This window comes from Centroberyx gerrardi, chromosome 12 (genome assembly GCF_048128805.1).
Source record: "Centroberyx gerrardi isolate f3 chromosome 12, fCenGer3.hap1.cur.20231027, whole genome shotgun sequence".
NCBI lineage: Eukaryota > Metazoa > Chordata > Actinopteri > Beryciformes > Berycidae > Centroberyx > Centroberyx gerrardi.
Genome location: NC_136008.1, coordinates 16,905,821 through 16,924,812, shown reverse-complemented (window position 1 = coordinate 16,924,812; position 18,992 = coordinate 16,905,821). Strand labels below are relative to the sequence as shown.

The 18,992-nt window shown below is 41.1% G+C and overlaps 1 protein-coding gene across 3 annotated transcripts; it reads left to right on the top strand.

The window, feature by feature from the left end:
* Nucleotides 1–845: 845 nt before the first annotated feature.
* On the top strand, nucleotides 846–18,933 carry kcnn4 (potassium intermediate/small conductance calcium-activated channel, subfamily N, member 4). 3 transcript variants are annotated; one of them, XM_071926972.2, is made up of 9 exons: nucleotides 846–1,373; nucleotides 5,292–5,387; nucleotides 7,354–7,790; nucleotides 9,809–9,944; nucleotides 12,872–12,982; nucleotides 15,059–15,180; nucleotides 16,531–16,600; nucleotides 17,082–17,248; nucleotides 17,430–18,933. In XM_071926972.2, exons 1-9 carry the CDS (start codon nucleotides 966–968, stop codon nucleotides 17,431–17,433), a joined length of 1,551 nt encoding a protein of 516 aa, XP_071783073.1. In that variant the 5' UTR covers nucleotides 846–965; the 3' UTR covers nucleotides 17,434–18,933. The 3 variants fall into 3 exon arrangements, with proteins under 3 accessions (XP_071783073.1, XP_071783087.1, XP_071783080.1); XM_071926986.2 differs by lacking the exon at nucleotides 17,430–18,933 and adding an exon at nucleotides 15,732–15,784 and having other exon boundaries at nucleotides 17,082–17,215; XM_071926979.2 differs by lacking the exon at nucleotides 17,430–18,933 and having other exon boundaries at nucleotides 17,082–17,252.
* The last annotated feature ends 59 nt before the right edge of the window (nucleotides 18,934–18,992 follow it).

Below are 18,992 nucleotides of genomic sequence, written 5' to 3'. Positions count from 1 at the left end.
ATGCCAATAAAGATTATATTATAAAAATGATGGCAGAGGACTGAGGAATGGGGACATTATTGACAATTATGAACAATGGCATTTACTTTAAACGCCTCATTGCCAGTCTTACAAAGCCTTATATCAATGTTTTGCATAGACCACGTGAAGGTAAATAGAGTTAGTCGACCACCAGGGGTCACTCTCAGTCTAACTACTGTAGATCTCACAGATGTGTTCACCACTGATGCAGTCTGCAACAAAAAGATGCAACTGATTTCACGACCAATAATCTATGACAGAGGGCAAGGAAAAGTAAAAAGCAACGGTGGAAAAGGTCCCATCTTTAAAAGCCTGCGACTGCTGCAGCAATTGCACTGATCAAGTCAGACGGCATGATTAAATAGTTTTTGAAACTGTAAAGGTCATGGCCACTAACAGAATTTATTTTAGTAGCCTACTTTAGCCTACCTCAGGTATTTTGTGCAGAAACGGAAAAGTAGGCAATCTTATCGACAAGACGAATTCCAACCATACTAAAATAACATTTGAAATATTTGCTTAACTGAACTAATTTTTGGCAAAATAAAGTTTTGTGCGATCAGATATCCTAAAGCCTAACCGAATACAGAAATAGATGTTCCTCGTTAGTTACTATGCTTTTGTCTTAAATAGTAAACCCGCAAAGTTCCTGCTGTGCTTTATGCAAATAGGCGTTGTAATTCCTTGAGAGCGCATCTGTAAGACAAAACGGACGCGCACACACACCCAGCACACACAGAATTCATTTGCAGCAGACTGACGCACACTCCTATAATAATAACCCATGCAAATAAGAGCACATACCACAGCGCAAATGGCATCAGTGCGCGTAACCACGCCAAGCCGGTTCGTAGGGGTGTTAAGGTGAGCGCGTTTGGTAAATCCGCTACTTCGATGAGCGACGAACGAGAAAAGGGCCTGGTACACAGTGCGCCCATCGGACTATGCCTTCCCCAACTCGGGAGGAAAGCAAAGGGGAGACCGGACGGGCGAAGCACGGAGCAGCAGAGGACGACAGGGAGAGCGGCGGCGGCGGCGGCGGCCGTCTCGTGTGCGCTCTGGAGATGGAGATGACCAGCCGCAGCCTGCATGGCGACTCCAAAGTGGATTGTGTAAATTGCGATGGGGTGATCAATCGAAACGGCGGGGACTCGACAGAGGTATCCGTGCCTCTGACACTTCCCGGGAAGCGGATAACCCCTATTGAGGGAGACAACCTCTACAGACTGCGAGACAGAAAGTTTTTATTAGAGGATAGAAAGCGCCTTTGCGCACTGGCTTTGGGCACCGCTCTCCTCGGGATACTGCTCATGGTAATACACGCCGAGATGTGCCCCGACGTTTATCTACCGGTAGGTCCATAAAACTCACAACTGAACTACAGTGTTAGCCAATGACTGAATTGTTTAAAACTTTCATTAGATTGCAAGATGAATGAAACCAGATGAAATTAATGACTAGATAACCAAATCAAATAAATTGCTTCGAAATATTTCTAGTTATTGTGACACATTTTGGTTTGCTGGACACTTAAGTGCTGAGAGGAGCTGAAAGCGGTAGCCTTTATGAAGAGTCTCTACATTTAGACAGACAGACAGACAGACAGACAGACAGACAGAGAGAGAGAGAGAGAGAGAGAGAGAGAGAGAGAGAGAGAGAGAGAGAGAAACTAGTATAATTCGCAGTATGATAATATATTAATTTAAATTTGAGTGTATGTGATATGTTCCACTGCACTGGGTAATAACTTTTCCAAAGAAGCTCAGTGTGCCTCTGTCAGTGGGAGGCAAACCTCTACCATGCCACTCATGACAAACATGGATTATTGGATGTTTCACCAGTAATCCATTACAACTTTGTGTTGTCAGCCAGTCAAGACTTTTTAGTGTTGACCTTTGTCTCCCCATAGCCAAATAATAAAATAACCAATAACCAATAACCAATCTGCATCATGCAGTAAAAGTGAAACCTGTCAGGGACAACTGATCTGCTGGACAGAAACTTAGTGAGAAGTGGCAACTTAGTCAGGAACCCCCCCCTGTATAGCTGGGTCAGCAGAGAGACATTTGTCTGAGATCACACACCAATACAGAGAGAAGTGCTTCAAACTGCAGCACAAGAAGTAAACTGGGTTAGTTGGGTTATTAAGAATTCAATCACTTTTACAGTGGACTATAGGAATTAACATAATTGGTATAGAAAATCACCTTCTTACACAACTGCCTATATTTGTTGTCATAACAACTTCCTTGATTAGCAGACTCTTTAAAACAGCAGGAGCCACATGCAGCACAACAGCAGAATCTGCACCTGGGCTTTGAACCTCTCTGACCTACTGATTAGTTAGTCCATTTCCAGACACACCATTTGGTAGCACAGCCTCATGACATTAACATGCAGATCTCAGTGGATAACAATGCCAGGCCACACAATCAACAAATTATTAACTCCCCCTGACTTCCTACGGCACACGCCAGTTCCACATGTGGAAAAAAGTTCTCATGCATGCCGCAAAACATCAGACCACCTCCATGCTGTAAAGTCAGTGATTGATTACAGTGTCAGGAGCCCCACATTTCTAGCTCACATCAGCTAAAGCCTTTTGAGCAACCTATAGAAAAACACCCTGACCTTCAAAATAAGCTTGATGTGATCACAGAGTTGAAGAGATGGACCTGGAGAAGCCTAGTAGTGAAATTAACAGCGCTGGCACGTATATTACATTACTATTCCAGTTTACAAATACGAACCAAGAACAGGTGTTGTCTGTCCATTCCTAACAACAGGCATCGGCTTCGGTACCATGGAAATGCTGATGCACTGGAAAAGTTTTCTCTGCCGCAGTTAAAGCATATTATTTTGGAGACACTGCATTGCTGATTTAACCATAGCTTATATAACCATTGTCAACATTCATCTCCTTTAGACTTCTTATTATGTCCAAGTCATGAGTGCAAGTAGTGACATCTTCCTCCTCTGTGCACTGACCTGGGTTACACATAAATCTATCTCAACACAATACAAGCATTTTGACAGTGGTCAATACATGTATTTGTATTCGTTATTATCTTGAAAAGTATTTTAAGTGTGTTGCAGTATATTTTGGAGATGCCTGAGCTGTAGGCCTATCAACATCACACCAGTCTACCAAGTGATATTTTAAGCATACCTTTTCATGGTTATGCACGAAAAGGGGGCTATTTATGGAAAGTTTTTCCACATTTCACTTCTTCCCCTACAGTGAGATTGCTCACGGTAGTTCAGGCTATCTTTCCACATCATTTAGTGTATAATTAGAGCGTTTGAATGGGCACTCCAACTTTCTAGGTCATGAGCTGGGGTATGTAGCTGTGCCAGAGCCGTGCGCTAGGCCTGTGCACTTCGACCTGGATGTGAACTCATGACCTCTTTTCTGCACCTCTGTTATGACTTTCCTGAATGAGAGCCCAAAGTATTTTATCAGTACAACAACAGAGCTTAGCACGGTGTACAATGTTAAAAAACCTGATGTTTGCATTAGGGGGTCAGGTGGATAGTTTGGATGCCCTCTATACCTCTGACTCAGTGGTGCTCAACCATGTGCCATCATGACCCAAGAGTCTGCAGGTTTTCATTCCAACTGAACACAACAGCAGCTGATTCACTTATTAACACACCTTCTACTAACTAGAGAGCAGGGACTAAACAGTGAAATCAGCCGCTGTAGTGATTGGTTGGAATGAAAACCTGCAGACTCTTAGGTCACCAAGGCACATGGTTGAGAATCACTGCCCTAACCAAAACAAAAATATTCATAATATGCCTATAGGGTAGTGGTTCTCAATCCTGGTCCTCAGGACCCAGAGCCTGCTGGTTTTCATTCTAGCCATCTAATTATGGACTGGTTTACACCTGGGATACCAGGTGAATGCAATTAACTAGCTGGTAGAAAAGAAAACCAGCACTGCTCTGGGCCCTGAGGACCAGGATTGAGATCCATGGCTATAGAGTATAGTGTGTGGCACCCAATAGTGACTTTGTAGTACTCATAATCATAATATTTTGTGTCTACTATGGCAGCAATAGGCAACCATGGACTACACAAGGTGATTTCACTGATTAGCTCACCTTCAACCAGAGGAAGTAGGCTAATCAGTGAACATGGTGTTGTGTTTGGTTGGAATGAAAACCCGCAGACTCGTGGTCTTCTATGGCACACGGTTGCCTATCCCTGTCCCATGGCATCACTATAATATTCCTATGGTATATTATTTATATAGGGTAGTAGTTCTGCTGTGATATTTATATGGTATCCTAATATTTATTATCGGAATACATGATACAGGCCAATAGTTATTTTCGCTTACCCATATAGCGCAAGGATTCCACGTGAAAGCTAATGAAACCACACCGACTGACAAACTTGCAAAAAAAGACAACCAAATAGAAGATGGATGCGATAGCGCTTTGCCTTGTACCTGTTTCTTATTTATCACATTACTCACAACCCGGACCACCGTGTTTTCCAGGGGATTCAGTGGGTTTTGCCATGTCTTGGGTGGCCTTTCCTGGTGACGGTGCGCTCGTTGTCCGTCCAAGACTACGAGAAACAATCCGTGTTAAGGTTAACCCAAATTAGGTCGTTGCAAAGGCCTTGAAATTACTGTTTCCAACGGGAAAACGTTACAAAAACAATTTCAGAATCTCGGCAAGCAACGTGTTGTGAACTCTCTGTTATGGAATGTGGTGAAACGTTAAGCTTTTGTGGAGTCTTCTAATTAGCCCTGGACAAAACAGACATGATGTGGATGCTACGGGAGAAACTGTGGAAAACCAAGTACCTTGCCAATGGACGTCACACCATACCACCTACACGCTCAAGTTTCCTCAAGTTTGAAAGTTTGCAATTATCTTTTTAACTGTAAACCACATTAAAAATCACTCCCCGTTAAAACTTCCATCGACGTTACATCAGTTGCGTCGTGATGCTGAGCTGTGGGTGTGGGTGGCCTGGCCTATAACGTGCCTAAGACCAGGTTAGTTTTAGCCTCAACTTGTGAAACCATGTGAGAGGGCAAACCATGTTTATCATACTGTGTGTGTGTGTGTGTGTGTTTCACATTTTACAGCTGTCATTACCTCAGTAGGTAAAGGAGACCCAACAGATCAGGGGATTTCACAAAACACTGCTAATGGAGAATGATACATGGAAAGAAATCAAATCTGGGCTGCAGTGGAGTTGTTGTAAACTTCCCTTTTATGTCTTATCTCCCTCTCCACTTCCTCCCCAGGACTCCAGCACTGCCTTCATCATCAACTGTTCCATCACCCTGTCCACTGGGTGTCTCCTGATGCTCATTATAGCTTTCCATTATAAGGACATCAGGGTAAGTATGGCTTTCTCCTTTGTTTCCAACACTTCAGCTGCCTTTACAGTGTTTGTGGTGTGTGTGTGTGTGTGTGTGTGTGTGTGTGTGAGTGCATGTACGTCTGAGTGCAACTGCTGTACTTCAGGGTTTGACTTGCCATATTTTGTACATCGGGGGTTTTATAGTCATGCCTTTCTCCAGCTCTACTTAGTTAAAATGATGCTTTGAAAAAGATACTTGAGGGTATTCATTTTAGAAGGAGCTCATGGTCTACTGATGATAGCCTAAACACTGATTATCTGTGATGTATTTGTTATATACACAAAATACCCCTGGAGAAAACCTCAGCCCGCAAAAGCTTGCACAATGTTGCAGCTGTGATGCTTTTCCACATGCCTCATCGTGCGATGCCTTGTCAATCCACATTCAGCGAGGGTTTCGGTTGAACATACTGAAACTGAATAAACAGTCCTTCAGCTCATCATTCAGCCACTCCTCACCCTCACTCAGTAAGTAATCAATAAAGTGCAGTATGAACTCCAAGTACAGAGAGTACTGTGAATAGTAGTAATACAAGCAACTTGAATAGAACTTAAGTTCTGTGCTACTTAGTTGTGTTGGAGTTCTGTAGGAGAACCATCCAGTGAAAATCATGAATTAGGTTTGTATCATCATTTGGAATGTTCAGGGTTTGGTGACATCATAGAGATAAAACAGTAAGCTTGATTTGCAACCTGCAACTAATTGCACAAATGTTGCATTGTGTAAAGCCAGTGCAGAGAGGGTCAGTGGCCTCTGACATGCGACAGGTAGTTCAGCATACTGTTTTTGTTAGGCGGCCTGGCCTGTACTCTGTCCTACAGTGTTTTTAGTTTGGTTGCAGGTCCTGTGTGTCTGAGACAAGGGGGTCTGTGCACGTGCTTATTGGAGATAAGGAAGGGAAGGTTCAGGGCGGAGTTGACCGCCCTAGTTAAGCCAGACAATGTTCAACGATGCCTGACTACAAACTGTAGCTTCACTTCTTTTGTATCACTTACAGGGAATGAGTTCACATTTAATCACGCCAAGAACAGCCCAGACAACAAAAACGTTTTTATGAGGAGTTAAATGACAGAGGAAAAATGCAGAGAATATTGATACAGTTCATATCCCTTGCTGTCTTAATTAACTCGGACAACTTAAGTCATGAGAATGGTGTGTTAATATTCTCACAGTGACTTAAGGAACATTGCCCACATCACATCCATACACAAACATGGTGTGTATAAGAGAACTTTTCATTTTATTTTTGATGGCTTCTTTGTTTTGTGCTTGTGATACAAAAAAACAATAATGTAGCACCCATCATGCCCAAGTTTATCTGCTGTTTAGTGGGAGGACAAGCATGTCCTAAAATTTGAATGTAGTTTTTGTGTGACCCAGTTAAACATTGGATTTGATTTTGTGTAACATATAAATGCAAAGTCTACTTGTTTTTCTTCCACCCTGCATCTACTTTTGTCAATGGAGACAGATTTATTCACTCAGTTTACTCTTAGGTTTTATAAAACTAAGTCATTTCATATAGATTGCACTTCAACAGTGTGTTATAAAACAGGGAAGGGCATGTTCTGATAATGTCATAACAGTTTGAACTATCACAAGGGAAATGATAGATGAAATTAAAGCCAGTGTGTGTATGAATATTTTCCTTATAAAAAAATATATATTTTGTCATGTCAAAGTATCAGAGATTACTAAATTAAAGATGGCTTTCCCTTACAAGCCCTATATCCATGATTTTCAATCCTTATATCTCTAAGGAAGGTCTGTATTTGCCTTGGCCTCCATTTTTAAAATTAAATGTCTCTGTTATTATTTTTCCCAGGTCCATTTAGTTAGCCATGATAATTTCTTTAACACTGTATGAAATGATCAGTCCTATATGAGTAATATTTTGTTGATATCCAACCTCCTCGCTCTCTCTCTGTCGTTCTTCTTTCAGCTGTTCATCATCGACCACAACCAAGTGGACTGGCGTATCGCCATGACCAGCCACAAGGTTCTGGTGATCACTGTGGAGCTGCTTGTCTGTGCCATCCATCCTGTTAGCACCTACTGGGAGGTGGGCCTCCCCGTCAACAACTCTTCCTCAGCACAGCAGGATGTTTCAAACTGCCATGGGACGGCTCCGGTGGACGTGGAGCTGCTGCTGTCAGTGCTGATGTTCCTCCGCCTGTACTTGGTGCACAGAACCATCCTGCTGCACAGCAAAGTGCTGCTGAGTGCCTCCTACAGGAGCATCGGCTCGCTCAACAACATCAACTTCACCTTCCGCTTTGTTCTCAAGATACTGATGAACAAATACCCGGCACGCACGCTACTGGCCTTCATCCTCTTCTTCTGGCTCATTGCGTCCTGGATGCTTGCCCTGTGTGAGAGGTATGGTGCAGCACTACATGTATATAATGAATAACAATGGATTAATCAAAAAAAGTCAAGCCGCTAGCAAAGTAATCAAGTCATTTCTAATCAAAATGGAAACTAAAACAGACAGATATAATGTATGTACTGTACTCTATATATACACATTGTATTATTCCATAATATTTTCACAAATAAGTAGCACTCAAGCACTTAACCTTGGGGGTTGACTGTTCATGTTAATAAAAAAAACCTGCTGAACTGTAAAGGGAAAATCTAAAACAGAATTCACAGATACTATTCATATGACCTTGAACAATTCAGTCTAAATTTGTGAGCATACATCTCTCCAACAACTGGAAACAGACAAACAGCAAAGGAAAGCAAATTTGTGGACAGTATTCCTCAGGATGACTTTTCAGAGATATGGGTATATGTTCTGGTTCAGAACTGTTAGCAGAACAATGAAATAAAGTTCATTTGTGTTGTAAAAGCTCAACTAAACATTATTTTATTATTAGTGAAGCAGCTCAAGACTCTCCATCACATCTCAGACAAGAATCTCGGTTCTGTCATTTCAAGTTTTAGGAGAGAGCTGTTCATGTTCAACAAATATTGACTGGACTCACTGTTGAAAGAAAGCAACTGTGAGAAGAATGTAAGTTGTTTGCCTCCCTCAAGCAAACACTCATGCCCATTATTTTCAGCGACACCTAAACATCGTCTGCATCATTTCCGCAATTGTGAGTAAGGATCATTCTATACTTGAACTACACCCATTTACCACTGATTGGACAAATGTGTGATTGGCCAATGCACATATACTAGTGAATTCCCATTACAAAGAATAAGTACAGGCTATACAAACAAATTAAACTGAGCAATCCAAGTTTTTTTGTTGTTTGTTTCAATGGAAGACTTTGCCAGTAATCTCAGTTATGGGAGGCTTTTGTACAAAATAGATGAAAAACAGAACTTTGGAATCTTGATGTCTGATGCAGTAGACAAAAACATTCTGAATGGTGTTTCAAAGTACTCATTTGTGAATATTGTATCATGTTAAATATATATAACATAAACCATGGAGTGTTCAGCCCACTCTGAGTTGTTTGTCATAAAGCCGCGACAACAATTTCAACTCCATTTGGTCGGTAGCAGTTCCAAAAATCAAATATCATTAAAACAATAATATTAAGCGAATAATGTTTTTGGATGGATTCCCCTGTTTTTTTTCTATTATGTAAATAAAATTCTCTCTCTCTCCTTCTCTTTCATACATGCCGACACACGCACACACACACACACACACACACACACACACACACTGCAGATCTGTCCATTACCAACCTCCACCCACCCCACACATTAAAAAAAATTTACATTCCCCCTCAAGCCTTGATGGTCAATTTGACTTTCCTATTTGGAATGGATTTCCAATAACTGATTTAATTATCATCATTTTCTATTTTGTTACTCTAACAAATTGCTCTTTAATGTGAGCCAACTTAACATCAATCACATTCCTCTACAGGCTGTTTGGACAGTGTGAGATCATTTGTTCATTTGAACCTTAATGGGAGGTTTTTCCTTCAATTTCACATGTCTCAGTCTTGTATGTTTTGATTTGTCAAAGGCGATGAAAGAACTAATAACTGATACGACTACAGAATGTATTCACATTGAGCTCCGTGTTAAATTTCCTTTATTACAACAGTCATTTTCCATGGTAGATTACCACTTCCAGAAGGCAGATAACAGATATATTGAATGACCTTTTGCATGGGTGATTATGTTTCTGCCAAGTGTACATTGGAATATTGTTGGGTTTCAGTTTACAGTGCTACCTGCCACCTGCTGAGTTCCTTGGTACTGTTGGGTACCAACACTGATTACACAGTCTGGTTAACACACCCTGCCTTTGTCATTGAGACTGTTTTTGGTCAGGGAATGGGTGATAAGTTTATTGTTTTATCTGAGACGATGTACTTAGGTAGGACATTGTCTGACTGAGTCCCGCTCTCTCTCACCCCCTGCAGGCAGACCGGGACAGCAACAGGCCGCATGGACACCGCTCTGTGGCTCATAGCCATCACCTTCCTCACAGTGGGCTATGGGGACGTGTCGCCCAACACCAGCTGTGGCAAAGCAGTGTGCCTCTTCACCGGAGTCATGGTAACTGGGATGGGTTGCTTGGGGAAATAATGTACCATTGGAGAAACTGGAGAATGTAAAAACATTTTTGCTCAGCAATATAATTCTGTTTCTCATTAGGTTCTTTACAAAATACAAAGCTTTAAACAGCAGTGTTGTATAAGTACTAGACTGATACAACATGCATGCACTGCTGCAATGCACTATACTAGTTTCTACTGTGTATTCTTATGGTCCTTGAGCTAGCTGGTTATTGTGGAGGAGGAGATTTGATCTGAAGTGGTTGTTTTCGCTACCGTTATTATCAGAAATTGATTTAGCCAGGAAAGCAGTAATGTGTTAAACACATAAGATAAATAATCACATTGATGCTTAGTTAACCAAGCTCAAGGAACTGAATTCTAGAGAGGATGCTGTACACAGTAATGTTGTCATTGTTTACCTACTGTATCACCTATCACAACACCAGTCTTTCTCTCTTGTCTTTGTTCCCTTTATGTATTTGTTTCTATTTCTTTTTACCCCCCACACTTCCCTGTGTGGATTACTAGATTTTTTTTAAAACCTACACAAACACCTCAACAGAATATTCTGTTCTGTTCTGTTCTGTTCCATTCCGTTAGTTGCCATGGCCACATTCGCCTCTATGTCCAGGTGTTACCATACACCCTAGCGGTGCTGACAGAATGCCTTTTCTTGCGCCTGTGAATTAGATAACGGTTGTAAATTAATGTAAGGTGTTTCACTGGGACCTTGGCGGTACCAGGCGCTCTCTCACACCACAAAATGCACGAGAAAAGGCACAGGGAGGGATACTATCAGCATTCCTCAGGTGTTTTGCAGTCCGCATGCACCATTTGTACAAATTGTAGGATCCTTCTGCTGAGTGAAGACATTATTTTACTGGGCTCACTGACTTTCTGCTCTTATCATAAGTTGTGAAGACATTGTGAAATGGGTAATAATATAATAACCACACAAACATAAACAAAATTTAGCCACTGTTAATACTAAATGAATGGGAGTCAAAGGGAATGAATAAATTAAATAAATAATCACCATTTAGCCTAAAATAAAGTGCTGTGATGTTGATTTAAGTTGGCAATATGACTATGCATTGTAAAACATTATGACAGTGGCTGCATTTTGCTTATTTTTGCGTAGTAATTTACAAAGAATCAAACCGTTCATTCCAGTTTCATCTCATTCATAAACTAAAAGAAAGAAATTACCCTTTAACCATCACAGTCCTTGATGAAGATTTATTTAGTCTAAAATTCAAATGCTTTGGTTACACCCATTACACCATCGTAACAAATGTCTGTGTCTAAGCCAAATTAAAGCTAAATGTAACTTGCATAGTAGTAAAGGAGAGTAACCAGGGTTGAGATTGAAAGTCTGGGTGAAATGAGGAGTCAGACAGAGAGTGACAGAGAAGGATTAAAGGGATGTGGAAGTGATGCTGAGAATGAGGAGAATGAGTCACATCGAGTGCTAGTGAGATGAACACAGAGAGGTAAAGTTAGATAAAAAAAGAAGGCACTGAGAGCGAGCAGTGGCTGAGTGTGTGAATAGGCCGGTATGCTGCGTTCATTTCTGGTCTGAGCAGATAAGAGTCACCACAATGGTGCAGGAGGTGGGCACGAGTCAGGTCGAGACACCTCTATGACACAGTGGAAAATAATCCTTTCCTCCTCTCTTTTCTCCATCTCCCCTTGTTTTTATAAGCTTTCCCCCTTAAAAGGGAAAACTTTCCACCATATCCATTTTTAGGTGGTTTATAGCCTTTGGCACCACTACAACAGGAGGGTGTGCCAACCTGTGCCCATGATATGGAAAAAAAAAAAAAGTTTTCCTACTCCCAACAGGGCAGTTCTGTGAGCCAGTGAGCGGAGAGATGCTCACACCTGTAGTATGGCTGAGAATCCCCATGATCAGCACTTCTACTCAGCCTCAGCCTGACTCCGGCCGTAACTCAGTTTCCAGCTGTGTTGACAACGCTGTCCACGTCCTATCAGTGTGTGTGGATGGATCCCGGGAAGGATTTTGTACCTCCCAGGTTTCACAGACTACTCAGGAGTGGATTCACATTCAGTGGCTGGTCGACATTAAGGAGCATAAAAAGATCAGTCTTCAAACTCATGGAAATAGAATCATTTGCGATAGATTGATCCAAATGGGTGTTAGCTTTCTTATGCACATGCTTGATATCTCTCTCTGTTTCCCTCTCTTTCGGTTTAACTAATGCAAGCCGCAAAGAGGACAACAGGTAAAGACTGACCTCTGAACTTAATTTCCGCACACAGGTTATCTGTTATCTGTTATCTCTGGTGGAAATGGTCAGGCAGTGCTTTGTCTGTGTGTCCTATGACCTTGTCTTGTTGTTGTGATTCACTCTGTGGGATATCTGAATATTCATCATCATTCTGCAGTTCCCTGTCCAGCAATAGCACAAGGCTATTCTCAGAGGAAACCCACACTATTATAGCAGTGCCACAGAGGCCTATGTTTAACCATTGAACTCTGTCTAAACATAACTTTGATTTATTGAAAGAAACCATATGAGGTATTAAGATCAACATTCAGCTTTTGAATAAGTGCTTTCCCTCGAGGAGAATGGTGGAGCACAAGACACAAGGCATACTGTAGAGGATTTAGAAAAGACTGCAGGGACAGCCTTAAAATCAGACTGTGAAAACAAGCCAGATTAACATCAGCTTCTCTTGAGTTCTGCCACAGTATCTGTTATATTGTGGTATTTTCCCAAAATATCTGCTGGATGTATTCCTTTGCATGTCACGTTTCAGTCTATTGTTGTGTGTCGTGAGTGAGTGGAAATGCAGTATTGATCTCGAGTGCTTACATGATCACTGAGAAACTGTAGAGCAGACCGGCGGATGGTAAAAGTATCAGTAACCATAACAACGGCTGTGTGTGTTTGGTTTTAGGGTGTAGCCAGCACAGCCATGTTGGTGGCGGTTATGACCAAGAAGCTGGCCTTGAACAAAGGAGAGAAACATGTGCACTTCTTCATGCTGGACATCCAGATCTCTAAAAGGGTAAGAGCAATACATTAGTTATACAGCATACCTATAATATATGATAATTTTAAAGGTTTTCATTCAGAATTGTTAAGATATGGAAACACTGGTCTTATGGACAACTCTATGAGGGGAAAAAAGGATGCCTGCTCACTGAGTTTGTGGTTTATTCTTTGCAACATTTATGCAGTTTTCTTCATCAGGTGTATGACTTTTGGATGTGCATGCATGACTACTTTTGCTGTAGTTTTGCATCACTCTCTGATAGCTAATGTAAATGTTCCTTAAAAGGAAAATCACCATAAAGCAGACTTACTCCTGTGAGCTTGTACAGTTAAATCAATATTTGTGAACATGAACAATATTCTCTAGAGGATTTAGAGAGCAAAGACTATTTCCCTATTGACACTGCTCTCTTATCCAGAGACAGAAGGAGCAGCTTGATGACATCACAGGCTGTCTTGTGCTAGCTTTGAGGAAGACTTTTCCCCCCATATACAAACCTAGACAAACATTTCTAATATAAGACTAACATATAGATTTTTTTTTCAGGTGTCATTTTCACTTTGGAAGGTTGTCTAATAGGAGCTGTAGATTGTGACTATTTGAGCAGCATTTTCTAATAATCAAAGCCACTTCCCATAAAGACATGTAGTAAACAGTCAGTCATCCTTCCTCCCATCAAAGGTTACCACAGTGTGGCAAGAAAAAAGAAACGGTGATAAAGCGGATAGAGCTTTCAGGGTGGAAGTGCCGATACTTTCCGTGTTGCACGCATGTTATGGTTTTTGAGTCTTTTTATAATATTATTTTTTCCTTAAATAGGGCACACCAGAGGACAGGATAGTGTGGGAAAATAGCTGGGGGGGGTTGGAGGGGCAGGGAGATGAGGCCTGCCAATCTCTTTATAGCCTCTACAAGGCGTCAAACGGAGGAAATAATCATATCCCCTTTAGGAAAGAGACTTGTGTCAGTTCAGGACGGCATAGGGATGGACAGGAAACTGGTTGTACTAGTGTGTGTGTGGGTGTGGGTGTGTGTGTGTGTGTGTGTGGAAGGGGCTTGCAGAGGGGTTACTCTGTTGCAGCCTTGGGCAGGATTCATCTGTTTGCTTATTGTTGTGAAGGAGGAGATGTGTGAAAATAAAAGCTTACAGAGAACTACACCAGCATAAAGCCAATGTAATGTCTGTGAGAATTAGCGATGTACATGATTATGTGAAAATTGGATACAGTTTCTACAATCTAAGCTAGAATTTGTGCTTCTTTGCTGTGCTACAGCTTCCCACCAAACTGTACAGCGAAGGTTGACAGTGGTAGGTGTGCTGCTGTGGAGGATACAACCATTTCCTTTCTCCCAGTGGCTGCATCCTGTCACTGGGTGCATCTTTACGTCTTGCTTGTGGTTGTTTTGGTCTGTGTGTGTGTGTGTGTGTGTGAGTGTGCATCCTTCTGAGCTATCTGGTGTGATCCAGATTTACGCTGACGGGAACAAGGGAAGACATCTGGATGCAGACACTGACAGCCCCTAATAATAACCCTCACAACGGGGCCAGAGTGACATCATCACAGGGCAGTTACAGTGTGTTGGGCAGGAAGACAAACAGACATTAATAGAATCAAAGAGAAAAGTGCAAAAAGTGATCCTGAAGAAATCTCGGAATGTGTAAACCACAAATGGGCCAATGATATATTCTGTACAGGCTATTCTTATCTTCGAATATTATTCTCACTGTGATGATTATGTGCCTGTAGATTTCTGTCAAACGCTTCTAAATAAGCCTCTCAGTCCCCGTAAGACCTAGTTCTGTATAATCTGAAATCAGCAACTGTAGAGCAAATGGGTTTCAACACGAAAGACTGACTCTCTGGATTTAATCAGCTGCGTGTGGTGAGTCACGCTCTTACTTCCTGTTTTGAAATGATTGATATGAATCGGATTCTATGCACAAAATATGTCAAGAGCGGTGTGTTTCAACCAATCAAGCTTCCAGGTGTGATTGATTGTATCATGACAGTGTTATCACCATGTTTCTGGCGTTGGAACCTCACTTGTTTGATTGATTGAGTGTTGATGTTGATGTCTCTTTACTAGATCCGCCATGCTGCTGCTAATGTGCTTAGGGAATGTTGGCTCCTGCACCGCACAAACCTGACGAAGGGCAACAGCGGGGAGCACCGGAGACACCAGAGATGCCTTCTGGAGGCCATCAGAGTGTGAGTTATCACAAATTACACCCACAGACAGGATGTCTATGTGTATGGGTGAGGGATCCAGGTGGGTGGGTGTTTGTGTGCATTGTATGTGTATTTTACGGGTCATTAACTCACTCTCAACATGCTGAACCATGGAGTCACAGTTTACAATGGCTAATTTAGATTACGTGTCTGACTGTTTGTTTGCCCTCCTTTGTATGGGCAGGGTATGTATGCACATGGATCCACCCTTTTATTATATTTTAGGTGAAGTTCTGAGACATCCATCAAGTCAATATGTTCACCCATTGACAAATAACTAATTAAATGACTGTTTGTTAGTATTTATTTGTGACATCTCCGAGATACAAGAAACTCATCATGAAACTTGATATCGAAATCAAGGAACAAGGAACTGAACTGAAATCTTTTTTTAGCATTTCAAAATGAGTGAAACAACCCGAACAAATGGAGTTGAATTCATTAGAATGAGAAACTTATATTCAAGTAGCTCAAACACTTGGAAGGGCTCACCTTCTCCACTTCAGTTGTTTCTTATCCTTGTTATTCAGCTGGACCTCCTCATCTAAGAACAAGTGGATTACACAAGACAGGAAGCCCAGAGGTGTGATTGTATGGTTCATTATCCAGACAACAGGATTATGTGTGTGTGTGTGTGTGTGTGTGTGTGTCAGCATGGGTGGAGGGATTGTGCTTCCTGTTTTACACTGTGCAGAACCACTATAAATAAATACACTGTGGAAAGTCAGAATGGGAGGCACTTCCACACCTTGGTATTAAAAACACCAAACCATTAAGAGACTAGTCGACACTACCTTCATAGCTTTGATACCTTAGCTTTCTTGGCTCTAAAATGCAGTATAGTACTCAGAGACTGATGGGAGTTACTTGATGGAAGTTCCCTGCAATATTGTTCTTTTTTGGGGTGGGGTGGGGTGGGGGCCTTATGGTTTCATCCATCTTAGGTACTAAATTTAGCTCTTTTCCACCCCTAAATGTCAAGAACCTTCTAGCAATGGAGCAATTCCGGCAATTTAACATCCACAGCATGACTCCTGCATGTTGAGTACTATCATGCACACCTAACTGTAGGCATATTCCTCCACAAGCGAGGGATTCTGCGGTTGTTAGTGCAAGGAGTGTTGTGTTCACCCAAAAACTGGATCCTCCCTACATAGCCAGGCACTTAATGAAACAATGGTCTTGCACTAATATATTAATTGACAAGAGTAGATTACTGTGACTTGTCTCTCAATCTGTGTCTTGATGTAACATTTGGAAAAATGCTATTATGTTCAAAATCCTTCCACATGACTGAGATTTGTCAAACCTTTGTCCTCTTCTGCACAGATTTCGGCACTTGCGCCTCAAACAAAGAAAACTGAGAGATTACGCCAGTGAGATGGTAGACCTCCCCAAGGTAAATTACAGCTATCACTGCAACATTTTGTACATTTTTCACTGGAAAGGTTAATGCCCAACAAGATTACCAAGATCCCTTTAAAAACACTCACCACTTATACAGACTATTATCCAGTACATTACAGCTTCTACTATTTATCACTAGGTGTTCAGACACATAAAATGCCTGTTAAAAAAAAAAAACTCCATAAAATGTCTCAGGATTCGTTTGTGTCAGGAATTCATAGGGCCAGGCCACTTTTCCTCATGGAATAAAAACATGATAAAGACATTACCTAGCAAGCAAGAGGCAGTTTGACACAATAATGGAATAATTTCTGCTTTTTAAAATATATATGTCTTGATTGATTTCTGTGTAAAAAATCATTAAGATCTGTAAATCTGCAACATGGCTTTAAAATTTGTGTGCACAGAAGAGTGAAATTCGTTTTTTGTTTTTTTTAATTAACATAATCGGTGTACTGTATTACTGATAACAGATGCAGATGATCATGTGCGACCTGAGTGCCAATTGGAACAACTCGTATCGGGAGCTGGAGCAGCGAATCCTCTCCATGGAGCAGAAGCTGGACGAGCTGAGCCGCTGCTTCCAACAAACCTCTGAGCTGCTGTCTCAGGTCCTTCGGCACCGCAGCCCAGAGATCAGGTAGCGTAAACATAACTCACAGCGTGCAGTGATGCTCCCCAGATCTGGTAACAACAATAACACCGTGCAGGACATGTTGTAGACCTCAATTGTGGTGTCATAACTGTAACGGAGCAAGTGTGCTACAAATCCAGTGCATTGATTATTAGTCCTAAGGTTAAGATTTTTTTTTTCTTTACAGGTGACGTGGCTATATGCATTTGTCAGAGACTGGAGATATATGATAGGCCTTGGTGTAATTGTCTACAGTATCCTTGAAAATGGGATGGTAATCCTGTCCTCCCAAAGCTGCTCTAAACTCTTGGCCTGCTGCACCACTTGGAGGACTGGCACACCTACTAGAGATCTCATCTTCTGACCCAGCGCTGAGTGGACTGCAGAATGACTCATAATTGTAAAATCATAAAGAAAAGACTTCCTTTTACTACGGCAGAGTCATAATATATTGTGACAAGCCCATTGTGTTTTAATAGCTGTATTTATGACTATGCACAAAGAACTGCATTAATAATCTCAAACAAGGGCTGTGGAGGGCCTTGTGGTCCACATTATCAAAAGCTCCGCGGCTTACTGTCTAACAGCGGATTGAGTTACTTGATGATTTCTTCATTCTGGGATTTTGCAAAATTTAATTGAGGGATCCATTATTGCCTTATTCCTGTGGAATAAGAGATATTTTTAAGGAAAGTAAATTTCTTGCAATGTTTTACAGTGTTAGTAGTCACTTTTAATAGTTTCTCTCAAATTCTCCTTTTCACAAGCATAAAGCTCAACGGTTAATCATCTGTTTCCTTGGAAAATGCAAAGTTGAATCAGTGTATTACAAGACAGTTTTCTTTAGTTCACAAAGCTTCTGTATTTATTGAATTTGTCTATAATATACTCTCCTTTCTAGCATGTCCTCTCTGTTCTGCTCTCTTCTAACCCACTGAGCAATACTGGGGAATGAGACCCAGGAGAAGAAACACAAAACTTCAACTCATGTTCTGTGGGAAGAAACATTTATTTTGGCTCTTGTAAATGCTTTTCAATTGTTGTCAACTGCAACTGATAGATTTTTTGATCCATTAAGGTTGTTGTCATCTGATGCGTATGTGGGGAACATAGTTAACAGCTTACACCTGTTCTGAGGACAACATAGAAACTTTGGTAGAAGTTGCCTTGTAACCTAGTCTTTTTAGCAACCAAACAGCTCCATCTAGTGGATATACATGTAGGAAAAGATAAGTACATAATATTGGAAACATTAATGTCTGGATCCTACAGACAAAAAATAATAACAATAATAGAATCATATATAGTATGCAATTTTCCACCTGAATACCAAGAACTCTATATCAGGAGCATCACACAGGAGCATAAACCTGATAAACCGAAACATTTGAATTAGGATTGTTGTTCTGAAATGAAATATAAATGGATAACCAAGAGGACTCAATTTTAAAAATCCAAAGAAATGATTTCTTTATGAGTTAACCTGGTCTGACAAAGATGTTCATCAAACCACATGGTGAACCAAGCACTTTGTGAGAAATATTGGCTAAAACTGGACAAATCCTCTCTCTGGAGGATAAACTGGAGTGTTTCAGCTTAAACCAATGCTGAAAAAGGTTCCTAATGTGTTTATTTCTATTCTAGGAAGTTGTGAAATGAACTTACAAGGTTTTTATAACCCCGTTTACTGTGTATCATTTGCACATGATAAAAACGCATTGTGAAGAACTACCCAGGACATGCTTCTAAT

Coding starts and splice junctions, on each gene's coding strand:
- kcnn4 (XM_071926972.2), top strand. CDS start 966: ATGCCTTCCCCAACTCGGGAGGAAAGCAAAGGGGAGACCGGACGGGCG. Junction 9,945..12,871: donor GCCTCTTCACCGGAGTCATG/GTAACTGGGATG, acceptor GTTTGGTTTTAG/GGTGTAGCCAGCACAGCCAT. Junction 15,181..16,530: donor CTTCTGGAGGCCATCAGAGT/GTGAGTTATCAC, acceptor TCTTCTGCACAG/ATTTCGGCACTTGCGCCTCA.